Below are 22,381 nucleotides of genomic sequence, written 5' to 3'. Positions count from 1 at the left end.
GATCGGCTATTTTCAAATGGCCAATGTATAGGTTTAAAGTGCTCATGTGGCTATTTTCAAATAGCCATAGCCTAATCACTTCTTTTTGGCTTGTTTTCGTAGACCTAGTTGCTTATTTCTCTCACAAAATATGGCAACACTGAGCAAAGGCAGACTCGGGCAGGGAGGGCAGAAGTAGAGTACATCCATCCATCCCGCCCCCAAATCGCGTTATACAGTTTAGCAAAGATTGTGACCAATTATTCGTACATCTAAAGGGCTTCCCTCTACGATATACCGCTGGAAAAGAAGAACAACCTGGAGATGGAGCGATGGAAAGGCAGAGTGGCTCTGGTGACAGGAGCCTCGGTGGGCATCGGGGCGGCTGTTGCTCGGGCTCTCGTCCAGCAAGGCATGAGGGTGGTCGGCTGTGGCAGGAGCGTGGACAAGATAGAGGTGAGTCCAGTGGTGGAAAAAGTACTCAAATTATTTACTTAAGTAAAAGTACCAATACTGCAATATAAAAATACCCTGTTACATGTAAAAGTCCAGAATTCAAAATTTACATGAGTAAAAGTACAAAAGTATTGGCATAAAAAAAAAAAGTACTAAATATTTTCAAATAGCCTATGTATAAAATAGGGTTAAAGTGGTTAATGTGTGTTTCATTATATCATAATTTATATCTGAAAAGTAACTATAACTAAAGTTTTCAAATAATTGTAGTGGAGTAAAAGTACAATATTTGCCTCTGAGATGTAGTGGAGTAGAAGTAAAAGTATTGGAAATTGGAAATACTCAAGTAAAGTACAAATACCTCAAAATTGTATAAAAAACTTTTGAAAATGGCAGACCTTCAAGCTCACAATGCGTCGCATCGTGACGCATTGTGAGCTTGTAGATCTGACATTTTCAAATGGCTGAAGTGGTTAATATATGTTTTGTATAATAATCAAAAATAGTGACTAAATAATTGTAGTGGAGTAAAAGTACAATATTTGCTTCTGAGATGTAGTGGAGTAGAAGTAAAAGTACTGAAAATTGGAAACACTCCAGTAAAGTAAAAATACCTCAATAATATTGTGCTTAATTACAGTACTTGAGTAAATGTACTTAGTTACTTTACACCACTGTATGCGAGCAGCATTCAGTATCACTTTGGTAACAAGCTGGATAGGATAGCTAACTGCTAACATTAGCTCATCAACAGCTTTGCCTAATAGTGGGACTAATAGTAATTGTAGCTTAACTGTTGTAAACATTTTATTCCCATTTTATTCCTACTCTAGGGATTTTTTGGTTTAAATTAAAATGGTAAATTATGCTGCACACATGAAGTGAAATTAATAATAAACACGTACTGCTTATGTTATAGACAAAGTTACTGGGCTATAAAAGACTTCTGGGTTTTGGTGAAGCGGCATCTAAAGAAATGGGACAGTATCCTAGTAAATGTTACAAAGTATCCTGACATCAAGGGCATCATGGACATTATGCTGTAACCCAACCTCTAACAGGCTGTTAGAGGTTGAAATTCATATTATTCTAGACAATTGGTTCCTGCAAATATCAACTTATTGTTTACTTTTATATAATACAAATATGAAACCTTGGATCATATAGATGCATTTGATCGATTCTGACATTTGCATATCGTAGATACGATATCATCATAGATACGAAAGTAAAAGTCAGACTCGATCAAATACAACTAGGATATGATAGTCTGATCCAAGGCTAACTTTGCACATAAACTGGGCTGGAGTTTAATTGTCTCACTTTGCACAGCTGTCGATGCAACTGGCACTTTGCCATCAATGCATACGTTTGGAATAAAAACACCTCCCAACCTCCAGTAATAAAAATCATATGTAATATCATATGTAATCGTATGCGTTAACGAGTTAATTGAGCTGACAACGCGTTGCTTCGTGACATTCAGTTGTTCATGATCCCATGACATACCCACTGTCTGGTACCGGCACTGATTGAGAGCTCTCTCTCTCTCTCTCTCTCTCTCTCTCTCTCTCTCTCTCTCTCTCTCTCTCTCTCTCTCATATTTGGCGATTTGGGCATAATATTTTTTGCTATGACGTCGTTGATCTGCATACAGGATAGGTGGGCACTAGGGAAATCGGGGCACCATGTAAAATTTTGTACAAAATGTAAAAAATAAATACAAAATTGAATAATGCTCGTAAGTAATGTAAAGAATACATGATGTGAACATGTATGCTACATCATTATCAGACTTAATTTTATCCTTCAACTTCTTGTTTTTGCCCCAAAATGTCTGGATATACAGGTTTTGTAGCAATTGTAGAAATATTAGACGTTAATTGTCGAACGTTTAAGCATTTTCTAATCATGTAGGCCTATACTTTACTTTTTCCCAATATAAAATTTTAACATTTTGGGGAAAAATAGCCAATTTAACACCTTGTGCCCACCTATCCTGTTACTGTTGAGCTGATCTCCATAAATGGGCGTGTGATGTCAGACTAAACAGAAACCATTGCTTCAGGTTTGTCCTCTGGCATTTTTCGCAAAAGTATATTTAGATATCTTTAATATCTATTTTCGAATTTCCATTTATTCTAAACAACATGTTAGATAGGCTTCCACTAATTTGGTATACAGGACTTATTTACATGACTGCAAAGTTAAAACTGAAGTGGGGGAGGCGGGATATAGGCCTACTGTATGCTTTCCTTTCTGTGGATTTTCAGCGCCTCTGGCAGTAGCACTTCACCTCAATATAAGAAGTCTTATTCATAAGATAAACTATAATCAAGCATAGCACCCAAGCTATATGTCTCTCTTGAAAGCTCCATCAATGATGCTGAGATAGAAATAGAAAATGTTGCTTTCATCACTAGGAAAGATAGGGTGTTAACAGTGGGTTAGGTCTTATCTTTGGGGCAGAGAACAAGTGGTGGATGTGAATGGCACCATGTCCTCACCTCAACCACTAATACAGGGTCCCTCAAGGGAGTATTTTCGGTCCTCTTTTCCTTGGTTAATGTCATGAAGTCGGCCTGTGATTGTAACCTGTTCCTTTTCGCTGATGATTTAACTCTCCTAAAGTCTCTCAGCACGATACATTAGTAGTAGAGAAAATATTTAGAGCAGAATTCCACAAAATCTGCACTTGATTATCGGACAATAAGTTGTCTCTCTTGCTAAAGAGAGTCGATACTCTTTGGGTCTAATGCAAAAATAAATAAGTTCTCTGGGTTCAGAGTATTATAGGTGACTTTGAAGTTTAAGCCAATGAAGAAGTTACTTACTTGGGCTGCAGTACTTACTATCAAAAATACAATTTAGCTTGGACATCCACTTTTATATAGATAGAAGTGCCCTAAATATTCGCTGTGGCACTTGTTCAATTACATTTTTATTACGCCTGCACACACTAGCATCCCTCCCAAAAATCTTTAAAAAGAAGCTACAGAGTAGACAAAATAAATTAGATAGCCATTGTATTAGCCTCAAGTGGCTCAGAGTGGAGGAGAGAGTCTCATATTAAATTGTGTATGGTCCACAGGATTATAAATCTGGTACCATCTAAAGACTTAAGTCAATTACTTCTCTAAGGTTAGTGTACAGTTATTCAACCAGAGGGAGATGCACATACTTTGTACCTAGCAGATTCAAAAGTTGTTTAGGAAAGGACTTCAAACGAACATCCTATTATCAAGCATTAATGAACCATTAATAAGATACTTATAAGTCCTTATAAGATGCTTATTAACCTTATTATTTGTCAATAAAAGCTATGTTAATGTTTATAATAGCATTGTTAATACACTTATTGGTATATTATTAAACCTGAATAGGCATTAATTAACAGTTAATAAGGCACTTATAAGATGTTTATTAACATCAAGGTTATTAAATCCTGTATAGGCCCTGCGCATAACTGTAGTCCCGGGTTTCTGGAAGATGGCATACCTATTTCCTGTTCCTGGTTTGATTGACTGATTTAATTGGTTAATTTGATTGATTGCAGCCTAGTCAACATATGGAGCTATGGGAAAATTAACTGGAACAGGAAATGTATATGCCAGCTTCTGGAAACCCGCAGAGCCTATTATGCACATATTGACAGTTAACTACAGTATGCTTTTTGCATCTACCGGGTCTAAAGTGGCAACAATACCTTATTAAGGTTAACAAATACTTTATTAACCAATCATTTATTATGCACTTATTAACAGTTAACTATGCATTTTGCATCTACCTGGTCTAAAGTGGGGAACAATGCTTTATTAAGGTTAATAAATCTTTTTTTTAAAATATGCATTTCCTGTTCCGGTTTATTTTCCCATAGCTTTGTATGATTGGCTCAACTGCAATCAATCAAATGAACCAATCAAATCAGCCAATCAAATGAAGCTATGGGAAAGGAACCGGAACAGGAAACAGGCATGACACCTCTACAGGCATAACAACACTACAGTTACCTTGCCTAGAAAGGGTGTATTGTAAAGCATTGTTACCACTTTAGACCAGATAGATGCAAAAACACTATAGTGAAGCTGTTGATAAGTGCATAATGAATGATTTATTAACCTTAATAAGGCATTGTTCCCACTTCAGACCAGATAGATGCAAAAATTCTAGTTAAACGGTTAATAAGTTCATAGTTAACTGTTAATAAATGCATAATAAAGTATCTTAAGGGTTGAACAATTACATAATAGGTAAGTTAGGGACATTGAATAAATGTGTCCTATTTTAAACAATTTTAAGAAACTCATAAGGGCTTGAATTAATGTTCTTAAGCAGTATATGAACTGTTAACAAGTGTCTTGTAAACTCTTATAAATGTCATATAATAATCCAACAATAAACAGAGTCAAATTAACCCTTTTACAGTGTAGATTGCGGTCCCAGAGATCTGGGGGTCCTTGAAATTAAACACATTAACCCTAGCTTCCCTATTGGCAAGTCATAATGAAGGGCGAATATTTAACGACCATTGCCAATCTATTGATAGGTGCCTCAACGCATTGGGAGCTTACAGATCGGCTATTTTCAGTGAATATGTTTGGTGTAAGGAGAAAAAAGGAGGGGACCAGGCAAGTATAGACCACTGGGGTCCCCGGTAAATTAAGTATATTAGGTTTTAAGTTGTTACAAAAGGTTGCATATCACTGCCTTAGATATGTCCTTGATCTCAGGATGCTAATGTTATAAAGCCAACACAGCCGGTATCCTATACTACTATTAGAACCCATGGCAAGGGCCATTGAGTGCCACTCAGCGTTTGTGCTGGGTCTCAGCTAAATGAGCTAATATAGCATCGCAATCATTTTAACCAGTTTAACACTTTCATATTTCGGATATTAAAAATATATATAATGCAAGCTCACAATGTGTCGTGATGTGACGCGATGTGAACTTGTAGATTTGCTGTTTTTGATTGTACTTTTATACAAATCTGTATTTTTATACAAATCTGTATTTTTATACAAATCTGTATTTTTATACAAATCTGTATTTTTATACAAATCTGTATTAATCTGTATTTTTATACAAATCTGTATTTTTATACAAATCTTCTTATGGGGGTCCATGGCACACAATATTTTCAGATGGGGGTATGTGGCCAAATACATATCAATGTATTCCTTGTGACAAAAAAACGTTTGGGAGAACATGGTAGAAGATGTAGCCTATTAGCCTATTGCCTGCACGTTTAAATTTGTTATGTCTTTGTTACGGTGTATCCTATTGACTAACAGTAATGAACGCACTATAGTTCCTGTCCTGTTTTTACATACTTTTGTGAACACTGCATGCTGGATTTTCCATACTTTACACACTATTGTTAAATTAATGTCTAGTAATAATCATAGGTGTCAGTGAACATCAGCAGGGTTCCTCAAAGCTCATAAACATGTTGAAGTTGATGTTGTGCTTTGAACAATATCTTGGAATATCTTATCTGTCTGACTGATTTAACTTTTGTCTGTGATGTTCCTGAAGTTTCAGTGAGAACAGGGAAAATTGTCCAATGTGTTTTTGGCTGAAAGGCCAGTTCCAACTTTAGCTAATGGGTGTATTCATGACATGTGCATTAAATAGGTTCATTGGAAATGATAGCATAATATCTTTGGTTTTCAGAAACCAAAGCAATAACAAGACATATATAGCCTGACTGTGATTAAAGTTTTACTGACATAAACACACTCACACCCATAGCTACTTCCTCCCACTCCCCCGTATCTCTTTCTCTCTCACACACACACACACACACACACACACACACACACACACACACACACACACACACACACACACACACACACACACACACACACACACACACACACACACACACACACATACACACACACACACACACACACACACACACACACACACACACACACACACAGCCCACGTTATATAAGTTGTGCAAACGATTCAGCTCATGTCCATTCATTCTCTGATCACATGGCTCTGCCCATCAATAATTAACTGCTCAAGCATGTTTCAGCCCTGTCCTTGCATTGTGTAAGACTCGTAGCCACAGCCCTCAAAATCAATATTGTATTTCTTGTTGTTAAATATCTTAATTATGGGTTGACTGACTCTGCACATAATGAGGCAGGGTACATAATGATATGAGCCAAAACCACAGGCTAGCTTTGGCTGGCTAAATGTTTGGCTAAACTACGGAATACATTCAATTGTGCGGCGTACCAGGCTTTCAACTCCCCCTTTCTGGGACAGACTTCAACGCTTGTGTGAGGCCTCAGAAAGTCGTCTGTGTTTGAGCTGGGGACAAAGCCATCATTGTAAACTCCCTGCCATGTCCATTGGGCCACTAGCATAGTTGTGCCAAACTTGGCATGGTCTTAGTGGGGGTTGCAAGTGTCCATCACTAAGCATTTGTTCTTGATTTCCCTTTGGTGCTTATTTCTTTCCATTGGGACAGTTCATGAGTTACATGGATATGTTCTTCTAAGAGCAATATTCTTAGCCATAGTAGCTGAGACAGCTAAAATCAAGACACATACTGTATCTAGTGCCATACTGTGTCTGTCCTTAATGTCAGGACATTTCCTTTTTGACAGCAGACAGTGAGTTCAGTGGGGTGCAGTGGTAGCAGACGTTGTCTTGGAGGTTGTGGAGTAGGCAGTAGAGAAACAATGAGCTGGAGGGAGACGCGTGGTCACCAGGGGGATGTTCTGGAATGAAGAAGGGATGGATTCTTCGAAGTAGCATTCACATAACATCTCATTAACTCTTGCAAAACCCCCTGAGCATGTTGTGACAAGTGAAGTCAGTACGGTCAGACTTCTTTATGCTAGAGAAAATTATTATGTTTATTTATTGTGGTTATAACATACCTTGACATAGCCACCATACAAGAAGATTGATATTTTGTTTGCATGCCTAGTAGTAAGTAAAATATGGGCTTTGAGAGTGGCAGGAGCTAGCTTTCACAGACTCACTTATTTCTCCATCTGCATTGCAGAGGACTTTATCAGTATGTAGGGTAGGGCTCAGCATAATACAAATTAAGGAGTTTATTCAAAACAAAAACAACCAAATCACAAACAACCAAATTATTGTGATATGAGCCTATCATATCGATACAATATGATACAGATAATCACCAATATGTATCCCGATATTGAATGGCTTGTAGTTGTATTTGCTCTTTTCATGTCATGTCATATCATATGCAATGCTTTGCTCTGCAACTTACTAATATAATTGGTTTACTGTACACATACAAGTAAATACAAGTGCTCCATAAGGTACAGATTGTATTTTGACTGTCATGATCAGCCCTGGTGGAAGAGAGGCAAAGACAGGGTGGTTAGAATGCCTGTTCAATCACTTTTAAGCAATGCAAGTCTAAATAAAGCATCACATTGTCCTTCTCTGAACTGTAAAAGAACCTTAACACAAACAAGCAATTTCACTGTCATGGAGCACTCACTGCTGAGCTTAGTTTGAGTGGGGCTTTGACCACAGATGTGGACATCCATTCAAAGACTCCCATTTGAATCAAATTTCCTAACATATCTCCTTTCTGAGAGTTGGACTCATTTGAATAACTCAAGTTCTACTTGGTAGACAATACTGTGTTAAGTTTAAGTTATACTCCATCGAACGATGGTGTCACTTGAAGAAGATATAGGCTTAAGCAACATTATATTTACTTAACATTATTAATCTTAACTGGCAAAAGCGAACTTTGCCTTTCCTATACAATATATAGGCTAATTATCTTAAGAAACAGCGTGCTCATTATATTAATGTCATGATATTGTGAGTTGTGTGGCAAACGGTGATTAAATCACAATTGTGCTTTGTTTGCACATGCTCGGCAGGTATTTAATTTGGTGTGTCAATTTCCTCCTGAGCTCATCTAATCACCTCATGGGTTATTCAGTGACCTTTTGACTCAACCATGCAGAACACTTTTCTACTGACTGTAGACTTTCCACTTGAGCTGTGTGTGAGCTGACAAACACATGCATCCATCTGATAATCAGCCATTTTCCCACAGATTTTGCACCCGATAGCATCAGCTTTCCACACATAACACCCTCTCCTGATATATGAAACCTGTCAAAGCAGTAGTTTGGTTCTTTTTTTTCTTATTTTTTTTTAAAAATATCAATTACATATATGTACACAGGTTAGGGTTAGGGCCACACACCCACGCCCCCTATAGGTAGAAGTGAAAGTGATTTTAGAGGTACGCTCTATAGAGGCCACCCAACATGCGATTCCAATTTGGGTATGACTGGATGTTGCGTTCATGATATACAGATGTTGCGTTGATGATGTACAGTATGGTGTTTTTTGTAAGAAATAAGACCCGCCCACAATTTTGGGAATACAATTACAAATAAAAGGTATGGGTTATCAAAACCCTGTTCGATGTCATTGTCACATGACTCATGAGAACGTTTGTAAATCACACAGTGACATTTGTAGAATGTGTGGTGGCCCCTATGGGTGGAAGTGAAATAGCTATTGGTTCTGTGTTGGCCCCTCCCTGTGGTGCAGGGAATCAAATTCCCCAAAGATCAAATTTCCCGCACACTCGAATCACTCCTGCATTGATTTATTTCCAAAAGTCTACATTTCGGTCACAAGGACCTTTCTAAAGATCTAAGATCTTGAGAAATGTCCTTTTGTGACTCAAATGTCAACCCTCTGTAATAATAAATCAATGAAGAGGTGATACGGTAGTGTGTGTATGTGGGAATTGATTATTAGGTTAAACAGCTTATCCCATACAATAACTGTGTACATTTGCAGTTTTATCCAGGAAATGTGTTAGCACTAGTCTGTAAACAGCATGCCCAGACATCAAGAGCTGCCTGACAGCAAATTGGTGCTGTGGGAACCAACACACGGGCACCGGTCACAAGGACGCCCACATTAACATACGTGGAAACCTCCAATGTATGCCAGATGTATGAGAACCGAGATGACTGGAAGTGACGATGGAGGGCTCGTCTGAGGACGACCTAGAGCAGAGGTCTTCAACAGGGGGTCCGCGACTCCTAGGGGGTCCGCGGAGGTACTGCAGGGGGTCCGCGAAATTGTTGTTTGATTATACAATATTTTTGTTTGAAAAAAAAACAAAAACGTTTTTTTCTTTTTTCCCCCAAAATGTCAAATTGTCTTTAAACATAACATGAATCCATAGCAAACAGATAAATGGAGGCACAATGCACAATAACATGGTATGTTTATACATATTTTGTAGATAATTTTTATTTTGCACACCTACTGGGGCAGGTGCGTAGGAGCAGGCAATATAAAACACAATTTTATACATAAATATACAATATATGTGGTAGCCCCCCCTACCCTACGAGGTAGGGGGTCCCTGCTCCATCTACCCATCAGTTTGGGGGTCCCTGGCCTGAAAAGGTTGAAGACCCCTGACCTAAAGAGAGATGTTAGGGATTGTGACAGTGATCAAAATTGTGTTCGTCTGTGACCTGTAATCTATTGTCATCTCATTATTCCCCTATTAATATGGGAATTCACAGTTAAGAAAACCTGACAGATTGCTCTCAAAATATACCAAATCAGAATATTGCATACTTTTATTATGTGCAGGAATTTCATTGTATCACTATCACCCCGTATTACAGCATTAGGCTAGTGAGTATATTCTACAATCTTTAATTGATAACCACCATTCATGCTGCTGACATAAAATCTATACAGTATTCATGATTTTATTTGATCATTTGTTTTTATTTTGTAACTGTTACATTTAGTTCTAGGTCACCTGAGACCAATGCAGTAATACTGATCTGCCCAGACAGCTCAGTGACCCTTATGAATCTTTTCCTGTGCACTAGCACACTGCTGTGCTTGCTTGTGCTTGACAAACCTTCAAGGTGTTAGTTTTACTGCCATGTTGGCCTCATACTTCCTCATGTCCCCTGGTCTTGGTTAAATCCTTAAAAAAACACTTCTGTTCAATAACAGTGCATGTCAAGCATCCCCCCCCCCCCCAAAAAAAAAAGTCCATTCAGGAGCTTTAGACTATCTCTATCTTTGCCCTCGTTTAGTATGCCAGGAGGACCTATGAGTATGCTAATAAAGCACGACCCCACGAAACCCATTCATATAATATTCAATAATGATAATAATCATCCCTACACATTTGATCCCACAGAAGAGAGAACATTGAAAACACCAAGGAACAAACACCAAACACATTGCAGTGAAACAAAGGACCCAGTAACTTCCTCATTGACCAATGCATGTCTTTAGTGAGACTCTGATTATCTATCAGACACAGGGACATCCGGGTATTTTGCCTACATTTGAGGCAGCGCCACCACTCTGAAGTAAAGGCAAAACACAGCGCAGTTCTCAATGCAATCCTCAATCCCCAATGAGGTACGTTGTAAAATACAGAATTTTCACTGGTTTTGTGGTCTAATAAATCTTTCCATATGTTTGGTTTGTCGTTTTTAACGTCTGTCATCTCAATACACATCATCTTCTACTGAGATGTAAAAAGGATACTATATATTTGGAAACATACTTTTATTCAAATCAATATCATATTCATTTACAGTATATGATTTTAAATGTAGGCTAACGACAGCTGAATTAGAGTGGATTCCTATCGACGGGCCTTTTAAACTTATGATGAAGTGTTAACTATATACACATCAACAGTGGGTGCTGGGTTAAAAAAGTCACATAGTTTTAAAGGATATAGCCCGCACACAAAACCATGGTACAGACTTCTTTATTATCAAAAAATTACAACCTTTCGATGTGTGTAGGATCTTCGTTAGGACAAATTATAAATCACCTGGCCATTTAAACTGCTATTACCTTCACCCTCCTAAGATGGCGCACCTCCAAATGTAGGCGAAATACCCATATGTACCGTGGCCCATAGAGACACACGGCCGGAAGCGGAAGGCCTACAAATCCACGCCCACTTTTGACACTCGGGGTCCGTTAGAACGATGAACTGCAGCTCTCAATGCAATCTCTATGAGAGGCATTGTACAATACCGTCATTTCACTGGTTAACTACTGAGGCTGTAGCGATTTTTTTTGTGTTCTAATAATTTGTGCCATTTGTTTAATTTGTCCTTTTTAATGTCCCATATCTTTCATCTCGATATACTACCCACAATATACTATAATATACTCCATCAGTATGTCAAAATCGCTAGAATCGGAGATCTAGAGTTTAAGTGATCGCATGGTATATACGTCACGGACGCATCCCTTGAGGTTTTCAATACCCAGAAAACTGGCGAAAGTGGCCGTTTTCAATAGGTTTTGGTCATTATCTCTGGAACAGAAGGTCCAATCTGCTCAGTTCAAAGCTTGTTGGATGTGTGACTTTGAGGACATTAAGCACGCAATGACACATTTTCGGGTTATTTTAGTTTTTTTTTAGGGGAGGCGAGATCTTAGTTGGGCAGGCGACCGCCTCTCCTGCCTCTACAGTGGGTACGCCACTGGTCGGCGCTCGGCACTCGTAAAGACAGTGATGTCACTGAAATGCCCGTCTGCTGTCTACCCTCTGCTGTGTTAGCATTATGGGTAACTCGTTAAAGTGGCAAATTAAATGTGAAACACATCAACTATTAAGAAAACAAGAAGATATGTTGACAAAGACACTCCATACATTTGGAAACATATTTTTATTTAAATCAATATCGTCTTCAGTTAATGCAGGATAATTTTAAAAGTAGGCTAACTCTCATATCCTCTCATCGGGAATGCATTGGCAGCTGCAGTTCATCGTTCTAACGGACCTCGAGTAGCGGCGCTGTCTCAAAAGTGGGCGTGAATTTTGTAGTCCCCGTGTGTCTCTATGTGTATCTATTGGCATTTGGCCTGTGACATCACACCCTATCCCAGTCATTTGGTAAAACCAGGATCCTGTTATGCGCTGGTAAAAAATCAGAGTCTGGCAAAGGCAAGTTAAGGTCTGCTGACTCAAGTTAATCTGATTCAATGTATTGCTTAGGCCCGCTCTTGTACACCCTGGGGGTTTCATAGCGTTCCCTGATATAGCTTAGCATGCTGCTTAGCTAAAATTAGGGAACATCTTAAGAGTGGATCCATCAAGGGCAGTGTAACTGTATTCCATTTGTTGAAATTAATGGTTAAATCAATTTATGACGTAGGCTAAACTGTGTTCTTGACTAAATGTCAGTGTGTGTGTGTGTGTGTGTGTGTGTGTGTGTGTGTGTGTGTGTGTGTGTGTGTGTGTGTGTCTGTGTGTGTGTGTGTGTGTGTGTGTGTGTGTGTGTGTGTGTGTGTGTGTGTGTGTGTGTGCGTGTGCGTGTGTGTGTGTGTGTGTGTGTGTGTGTATGTGTGCGGGAGCAGATGCAAATGTATTGCAGAGAAGAGAGAATGTTGCATACTATACAGTATAATGTATTGTATCAACTGAATAGAGATGAGTCGAGTTCAACAAGTTCGAGTTTATAGGGGAGGGAGGTGGGTGGTAGTGGAGAGAATGTGAATGGGATTGTCTCACTAACAAGAGACAAATCGGATTTGTCACTGGATGCTTGTTTGATATCGGAAACATTTTAGACCCACACTAGCCTACATGCTGAGTAGTAAATTGCCTCTTTTGAAAGCCTCTTTAGTATGAACGTCTAAAAGCACTCTATACAGATGGGACTTGCTCGGGTTGTCTGCCCCTGACAATAGATCCATAGCCAGTATGAACCGGCCAGCGGATGTCTCAGAGTAAAGTTCACTTTTAAAAATAAAAACCTCAGTAGGGATTAGGGCTTGTGGCTGACAGCTGAACCACCCTCAGGTCTGTGGTGGTGAGTTGTAATGGCCAGATCGTCAGGGTGACTGACTGACTGCCTTGCCTTGCGGCATAGTGTCAGGTGCTTAGATGAACATGATCACATGAGGCAGAGGAGGCATGTGGTACATGCTGGTTTATGAGAAAGAATCCTCACATTACCCTTTACCCTTTTTTAGCAGTAGTAGTTCATATTATACCACCAACAAACATCAACGGAACGGGAATTCTTTAGGTCCCGTTCATATGATGCCCCACGTAAATGTGTGAAAGAAAGACGGTTCCTATCTGGAGTAAATGCTCTTCACGTGAGAGAGGGGGGGGGGGGGGGGGGGGGGGGTCATCTGGCAGCAGATCTTTATTTATAGTAACCACTGCTCTCTCTTTTCTCTCTACCTGGATTCTGTCACTGGGAAGATAAAATCCTGCCACACTGGTTGTCCCTGGTCTGTTACACAACACCTGGGGGCCTGCCCTGCCTTTATTGTACCAGGATTATAAAAGGATTTATCATGTTTGTGCCAGAATCCAGCCAAACATCAGTTGGCATTTGCTTGCCATTAGAGATCTTTCTAATTTGACGCATTCTCATGCACATATATCATTGTTCGTCTCTCTGTTTTCTGTGCATTTCTTTTGTTGATATTAACTGTGTTATTATTAAAAAAATTATATTTACAACATACAGAAGCTGTTTAGTGTAAATGCTCTATTCAAATAAATGTAAACTACTATTAAAATCGTACTTGCAGTACATTCTGTATATGCATGGTAGAGTACTAATACTCGTCCTTTTATTTTGAAATGTGTTAGTTATCTTGTTAACATACATAACTGCCTTGGGATGCTCTACTTAAGACTTAGACTTATTTAGCCTACTGCAGTTGCTAACCATGAGTGGGGTGTTATTTCTGTTATCTCCAGGTCTTGATTAACTTGCCTGGAAATGCCATAAATACTTCGTGGCTGAGTCAACCTTAGACCTTTTTAGTGACAGTCTCTCACTGTGTGAAGAAGAGGTAATCACGCAGTCATCCCATCTCTTGTGTTGTAAACTTTTTATAGAGTCAACAGTCATCCTTGACCCTATGCTCATCATTAATGTGCTCAGGGTAGCTCTCATATACATGGTAGATGCATCTCCTTGAGTAGTAGATCTTTCCTGTTTGTCTGTTTTTGTTCTCTCTATCTGTCTTCGCTGTCTGTACAGTACTTGTGCACTATCCTCCTCCTCTCCCTCCGTTTACACATGCTTTGTTTTGTGCAATCACTCGTAATGAGGATGAAAATGCATTACGACAGGAATCCTTAAATAGGTTATCCTCCTACACGGTACCCCGTTCAGCCTTGCTACACATCAGCGCATAGTTCTATCATCGAATGAGTGAGGCACACTGACCCATAGTAGAATATCTTTGTCGGAGGCACCTTACCAGTCAAACTGAGACAAATCTAATTTCAGAGCTCTTACTGCTTGCGGCTGGAGCCCTGTGCTATTGATCTCTGTCAACAGAAGCAGGCTCTTGACGACTGTCAGCCATTAGCACTTTGTGGTGTCTTTAATGTTATCTCTAGCCTAGGACACTACTGTTGTTTTGCGTACAATCCATGCAAGTGGATGAGTTATAGATGAATGGGATGAAGGGGCAGTGATGTCTCCTGCTATGTTGACCTTACATAACAAACCCCTGCAGGGGGTTCAGAGAGAAGCATGAATGTGACTGTTGGCCTGCCTGCATGCGTCTGCCTGCCGAGTGCATGTGTTGTTTGTGTCCTTGCTTGTCTGCACATGCATATGTCTCAATGTTGTTTTCTTTGTTTTCAAAGGTGACTTTACTGAACAGCCAGGATAAAAAAAACAAATAGCATTTCCAGACATCCCAACACAACTCGAATGACTGACGCATAGGCTTCCAAGCACCCATACCCACCCTCACGCACAAACGCAGCTGACCATAAAGGACAAGGTTTAAAGGCATACTGTGTAACACTAGGAACCTCCAGCATTACGTTTTGAGTGTTAGGTTCTGTATTGACAAACACTGTAATGACCGGGATGTCGGCAGTGGTGTCACCAAAAAGACTGTTTGACTTTAAATTTAAAAGGAAAAGAGATAAATGAAACAAAATACATACTTACAAGTGAATACAAAAAGAATGGAAGGGAAATGCTAGTTGTCGTCGTCGGTTTCTCAAAACATTTCAAAAATGGCACCATGATTTATAGAATTTGTTCTCTGATCCTCAGATGGTACAACCGATTTCATACAAGCCACAATGGCCTTTAGTTGGAGGGCGTTACCGTTAATGTTTATCGGCAGCACAATTGATCGGTTCGCAACTTTGACACAGAATTAGCACAACTGGCAGTACAGGACTGTGTGGGCCTAATACAAAGGGAGAACCCACCACAAGAACACTGGATTTGATTGCATTTTAATGTGTCCATATCCGGGGAGTGGGAGGGCGAAGCAGCTTCTCTCCATTTGAGGATAGTAACTATAGCCAGTACTGTAGAGAGGTAGTCTTGTGTAGCTTAATTATCAGTGATTTCTGCCTATCTGGTGGTGACGTCTAAATTCAATGTAAAGGCCCCGGCCTACACACAACACTGCGGTGACCTGACTACTACAGACAAATGTTGGGAGTTCACACTGCACAGACAGTCGGCTGTTGTGTGCCTGCCTGTGAAGAAATAACGTCAGTAGTGTGCAAGCATCTGCAGTGTAAAGACAACCCAGAAGGGTTTCAGAAGCATTGCTTCGTAACAACAAATGGAGCATTTTCACGCTACTCCTCTGAAACCTGCCCCAGGTGTCTTTCTCTCTCGCTCGCTCACACACTGTGCTTTCTGCCTGGCTCTTGACATTAAACCTGCACGTTCATGCGTCTCTCTCTCGTGTGCCCCCCCCCCCCCCCACCCCCAGACTAGAGTTAGGCATGTGGATACGATAGACTATTTTAATTTGTATGACATGTATTGCACACTACTACTACTCATCACTCATCACACCGTACTGTATGTCCTTAAGGTGGTAAATGCTAGCTTGAGTGATACACTGACTGGAGTTGTTCCTACTGGACCATGTTATCTGAGGTAATTTGTCCAATTCACAAAAATCTGGACAAAGATAAGAGAAAACTAGATTTTCTAAAGCTCACCTAAAAGATAGGCACATCTTTAAAAAAAACAATACAGGTGATGTTTTTATTAGCGTTCCATTGTAATGAGTGAAACACATATTATGGTATAAATTGGCATCTGTGTTGCTGTTTTATTTCATGCATGGTTGTGGGTCTGGATTGCATCCCATTGTGACATTGCTGCATGAGTGGCCAGCATGAGGGTAGAGACCTTAATAGCTGGTGCCAACAGCCATACAAAAACACCCACCCTCACGCACACATGCACACACAGATTCTGCTCGAGACTGGACTGGTTCAGCAATACACATACCAATAGTACTCTTCTTAGGTTTAGATAACTCTTCCCTTCTCACAAAAGGATAGCTTGCCTCTTCCTTTCATTTCTCCCTATGGTCAAGAATAACTTGATAGTTGCTTCACAGTAGAGATATACCATCTACAGTATACCCACTCACTTGCTTGGTGCCTGCACTGCGGTAATGCCCACAGTCACTTCCCTCGCCAGATTCCATGCCAACATCCTCTTGGGAGGTTGGACAGGGCGGAGACAAAGTCTCCAGTTGAAATTCTTTGGCTCTACTCGATGTAAGCAGACCGCTGATCCCTAAGCTTCCTGTCAATGCAGTGGCCTCAAGGAAACATGTCCGTTTTCAACTAGAAAGGGTGTTATCTAGAGTGTCTGTTGAAGTGTTTATATATGTTTATATAATGTTGAGGTGTTTTGACAGCTTAGCTCAGGTAATGCCATCTCTTTGGATAATCCCTGTTAAACAGCTTAGAACACAAGAGATTCAGGACATTGATTCCATTCACGTTGGCATTGAAGACATAACAGTTTACTGGATGGGCGGGCAGTGCATGTATGAGCTATAGTCTGCAGCCACGCTCCACCATCATCATCCACCTCACTGATCATCTGATTGGTGCAGCTGTGCCTCGCAGGGGGGCACGTTATGTTGCATCAATCCCTTGGTCATGGACAGCCAGCTGACCTGGTTGGAGTTTGCTCAGTTATCAGCCACATAATTCAAACTCTCCCTTTCTATGGTCCTATATAACAAAGGTTTGTTTTAAACACCTCAACAACTTGCTCTATGCTTTGTAATGTAGCTGGTCAGAGTTTCTCTGTTTATCCCCATATTGTTTTTTTTTTTTTTTTTTAAGATTTGTTTATTGACAGAGTACAATGTACATCCATCCATTTTACATTTTATACAGCAATACAAGAAAAAAGACAACGGAAAACAAAAAGACATCCCCATATTGATTTCATGGGTGCATGGCCTCATGCTTTCTCTGTGCATCAATGGGTATGGTGTTATTTATCGTGGTACATTCATTTCGCTGCTGCAAGTTAGTCTGTCCCAGCCCTTTTCTATCAGTTGTAAGCCTGTCAAATCTGCTTTCATTCTGGAATATATCACTACCGTTTGGCTGCTTGTGCTGTAGCAAACAGTCTAGAATGCAAATGGAATGGCTAGATTTCAATTCAATTCCCTTTACTGTCATTGCAGGTGCAACAAAATAAAAATGTTTTGACATTTTCATGTCTTGAATGATTTCAGAAGCTGGCAGCAGAGTGTCAGAGTGCAGGCTACAGTGGCACACTGATCCCCTACAAGTGTGATCTGTCCAATGAGGAGGACATCTTGTCCATGTTCTCAGCCATTAAGACGTTGCACCAGGGTGTGGATGTGTGCATCAACAATGCTGGGCTGGCACACAATGAGCCCTTGCTCAGCGGCAAGACAGAAGGCTGGAGGAACATGATTGATGTGAGTCACAAACGCAACAAGATAACCATTTAGAAACATTAAACAGCCACGGCATTCCTCTGTGATCTGTTATTTCCTGATAGCATACCACTGTTCTCAATAACAGACCAGCATTCTGCCTCTGTTTATGTTGGTATGGAAGTGTAAGCGTGTAAGCTAATAAAATTGTTTTGTTCATTCGTTTTTGTTCTTTTACATACTCCTAGGTAGTACAATTGAGTGCCAGAATTGCCAGAATTATTTCAATATTATGTTGTCCCAGTGCCAGAGTTTTTTTGAGTGGATGGAGTTGCAAATCTTCAGATAATGATATCTTGGGTTCTGAACATGTTTTTCAAAAAATTAAAAAATAATATATATATATATATATATATTATTTTTTTTACTATTTTTTCAAAAACACGTCACACACGTCATTGGCACGTTGCGCCATAGCGGTAAAAACACGTGAAACACGTTAATGGCACTCAATGAGTTAAGACTGAAAGCAGCTCGCATAGGTACACGTATGTGCATGTATATACACACACTCCTACCCTCCCTCTCACAGAAGCTACAGAGGCCCACTCTTTTCCTGGGTGGGGGCTTTCTTTGGGACAGTTTCATTCATTGAGTATTTGCCCATTCAAGACCATTTCAAAATCTTGCCCATCTGTTGTCATGGCAGCCCTTATGAATGTGTAAGTCTGTGTATTTTTAGCTTGTGTAATCTGTGCACTGCCCTTGTTTAGTCATAACCCCCTGCCTTACCTCCACTTTGGCTTTAACCTGCCATCTCTCAGTGTCACTATGGAAACAGCTTAGAAGCCATAAGCTGTGTAGGAATAGCAGGTTCAGATGCTCTGACCGAGTGACCCTGTCAAATTCAGTCAGTCTCTAATTCGTACAAGTGACTTAGCAATAAATAAGAAACCATTAAAAAGATATGGTATAGGTTCAAAACACTAATTCATAAAAACTGTCAACTTTTGTTTTTTATTGACACACCTACAAAAACTTTTACTATTCTTTTGTTTACATTGTAATTCAAGTTAACTGCCTGGTATTGAGGAACATCCAGGCTGTTTTATGTTTACTGTAATTCCCCTACTGGTGAATGTCTACAACAAATGTGCCTGCAATTCTTTTGTTTACATCATAATTCAAGTTAACGTTCTGGAATTGTTGAACTATTTTTACTATAATTCCCCTACAGGTGAATGTCTTAGCCTTGTCTATTTGTACACGTGAGGCCTACAAATCAATGAAAGAGAGGAATGTGGATGATGGCCATGTCATCAATATTAACAGGTATGTTATGCATGTCCTAATGTAGCTCCAAACCCAAGAACAAATGTATATTATTAACCTGTGTTACCTGATCATACACCTGTCTGCTCAAATTTGGGAAAGAGAAACATTCAGCTAGGGATTTTCTTTTAGTCCTGCAACTGTTTTGCATGGTTTAGGGCTCACCATTTTCCCCTTTTATCCTCTTGTAGCATGGGTGGGCATAGAATGGTACCAAGTGCTGATGAGCACTTCTACTGTGCCACTAAATATGCTGTGACTGCGTTGACAGAGGGGCTAAGGCAAGAACTACGGGAAGCCAAGACACACATCAGAGCCACGGTAACTATTCACAGGCATTCTATGCAGGATGCCATAACTATCAATAGCACAGAGTCTGCAGTCTTGCGAGAATCAGAAGCTCAATCAGCATTGTGAACAAAAACAAAGGGGTGGAGCATTTTCACGCTACTCCTCACTCCCTCTCTCTCTCTCTTACATACACAAACACACACACACACACACACACACACACACACACACACACACACACACACACACACACACACACACACACACACACACACACACACACGATTGTTGCGTATCTCTTGACATTAAACCAACTCTCTCTCTCTGACATATACACACAACCAGAGCTCTACCCCCGCTGTTATCGACAGGCGACACTGATTGTGCTTCAGAGTCAGGTGAACGACTCACTCAGATGCCTTAATCCCACCAACGGCTGTGTACACACCAAACATACTAAAGTGATTTCGGTTTATCGCCGCCCCGACATCGCCTTAGTCTGTAAGGCCTTAAGTCTCACAAAAAAGGTGGGACTGTCACTATTGCGTGTGGACCTGTGATTGTTTACATGTAAACACAGGTAATGCATTTGTTCTGTTGTAGTGTATATCACCTGGAATAGTGGAGACTGAGTTTGCTTTCCGGCACCACGACAGCGACCCAGAGAAAGCAGCTGCAGTGTATGCTAGTATAAAAGTAAGTCAGCATGCGCTTTGACTTGGTGTCAGAGAGTGAGTGTACACTCTATGAAAATGCTAATTTAGGATTATTATTATTGTTATTATTAACTGTTGCTTCCTCCCACCATAGTGTTTGAAAGCAGAAGACGTAGCGAGTGCAGTCACGTATGTCCTCAGTGCCCCTCCTCATGTCCAGGTACATCTCCCTTATTCTCTCTCTCTCTCTCTCTCTCTCTCTCTCTCTCTCTCCAGCCGTTGTTGCTGTCAGTCTCTCTGAGAATGTACAAATTTGTAAATGTACATTTGTACACTTTCAGAGTTACAAATAGATAAATGAACACTGAGGATTTTACTGTGTATTGTTAGTATTGTTTGATTTTTCTTGTTAACAACTTTTTATGCTCATTATCAGATCGGTGATGTGCAGATGAGGCCAGTGGAACAGGTTTCCTAGCGACACTGCAGGAAGCAGTTGGAGTAGCAGACAGAGAGTAACCACAGCGACTCCGTGGCGACCTCAGCGGGGCGAGGCAAAAAACAAATCAACTACAGTTCTGCTGCTTGTTGGGTGGACGTGGTCGAGGAGAGGCAGAGCCACAAGGAGGCTGAGTATAAAGCCTATCATGAGGAAGGCTGTGAAGGCTCCTAACCACACCCAATTACTACTGAATGCTGCAACCTGGACTTTGATGTATTGATCAGCCTTGTTGAAAAATAAATAAATACAAAATACATAGCCAGTGGCAAACTAGAGACTAATTTATACTTAGTCAGATGACTGTCGTATGACAAAAACAACATATTTTCAGATGAAGAGAAGTCGGTTGGAAATACGTTGATTTTGTCATATGAAACACGGGCGTTCTGCAATGTATAAATTAGCCTTCAGAGTAAAGGAGAAGGCTGCAGCTGTGGTCATCTGCATGACCATCACTTCAGAGGGAAGTAAATGCCATTGATTGCACATGACGCTTTGTTTTGTTTTGTTAATTGTTTTTGTAGGTCATATTGCATATCTTTTTGAAAGTAAAAGTAATTGTTATGATGATAATGACAATTGTTTTTTTTAAATGAATATTTTAGCATAATTATAGGTAGATGTGGATTCACACTTACAACCTTAACAATAGACTCTACTATACGCTTAGCTACCTAACCATGTGCGTCATGTCCATTTTACCACCTACAGTACTTGCAAATGTGTTTATGGGTACTACTGGGTATGGATGTGCCTGGTTCACAACTCCAAATGCATGTGAGGGATCAATGAAACTATACGTACAAGTTACAGCATGATGACAGGTGTATTTTGCCACTGCACTGACTTTCCCATGTAATGTGAGATATGCTGATATCTTGCACTTTGGCTTCATTTGGAGGGATACAGGATAAAGCCTCATTTATACTTTGCCGTACGATGAGTATGAGTATAAATTAAGCATGAAAAGGAAACATTGGTATTGTGTAGTGGAATTAACTAACTCAGTGCACATATATACGTATGTTCTCCAAATGTGTACTTAAACATTAGCTTTCTCTTAATAAACAAATAAACGTTATTGCCAAAGATGAGTGGCTAGTACTGTATGTGTTCTATTTAACTTTTTGTTTTGCAGGCAGACAGAACCTGGTGATGTTCTGTTAGTTTGTTTATTTTTTACCATAATCTGGCCATTTCAAAAACTGGATACACCCTGTTCTTTGCAACAGTTTCTTTTTTAATTATAGTATAATGCATTTGACCTACTGTAATAAACTAGTCAGTTAAGAATTGGACTTAAGTCATGTATAAAATGTAGTTGAAACTGTATTCCAACATTGTGCACTGTGAATGTTAATTGAATCATGTACTTTATGCAAGTACTGCATCTCATCTCAAACTAACATAAGATGGCCACAAGGTGGAGCGC

At 39.9% G+C, this 22,381-nt stretch overlaps 1 protein-coding gene across 1 annotated transcript; it reads left to right on the top strand.

The window, feature by feature from the left end:
* The first annotated feature begins 166 nt into the window (after positions 1-166).
* dhrs11a (dehydrogenase/reductase 11a) lies at positions 167-22,245 on the top strand. The gene is made up of 7 exons (XM_080435743.1): positions 167-435; positions 18,001-18,210; positions 19,406-19,500; positions 19,692-19,821; positions 20,395-20,487; positions 20,602-20,667; positions 20,884-22,245. The coding sequence occupies exons 1-7, from the start codon at positions 304-306 to the stop codon at positions 20,923-20,925; spliced, it is 768 nt and encodes a 255-aa protein (XP_080291869.1). The 5' UTR covers positions 167-303; the 3' UTR covers positions 20,926-22,245.
* The last annotated feature ends 136 nt before the right edge of the window (positions 22,246-22,381 follow it).

The sequence above is a fragment of the Gymnoscopelus braueri genome, assembly GCF_963280865.1.
Source record: "Gymnoscopelus braueri genome assembly, chromosome: 8".
Taxonomy (NCBI): Eukaryota; Metazoa; Chordata; class Actinopteri; order Myctophiformes; family Myctophidae; genus Gymnoscopelus; species Gymnoscopelus braueri.
Note: the sequence above shows the minus strand (reverse complement) of the source record. Positions and strands in the feature narration are given on the sequence as shown.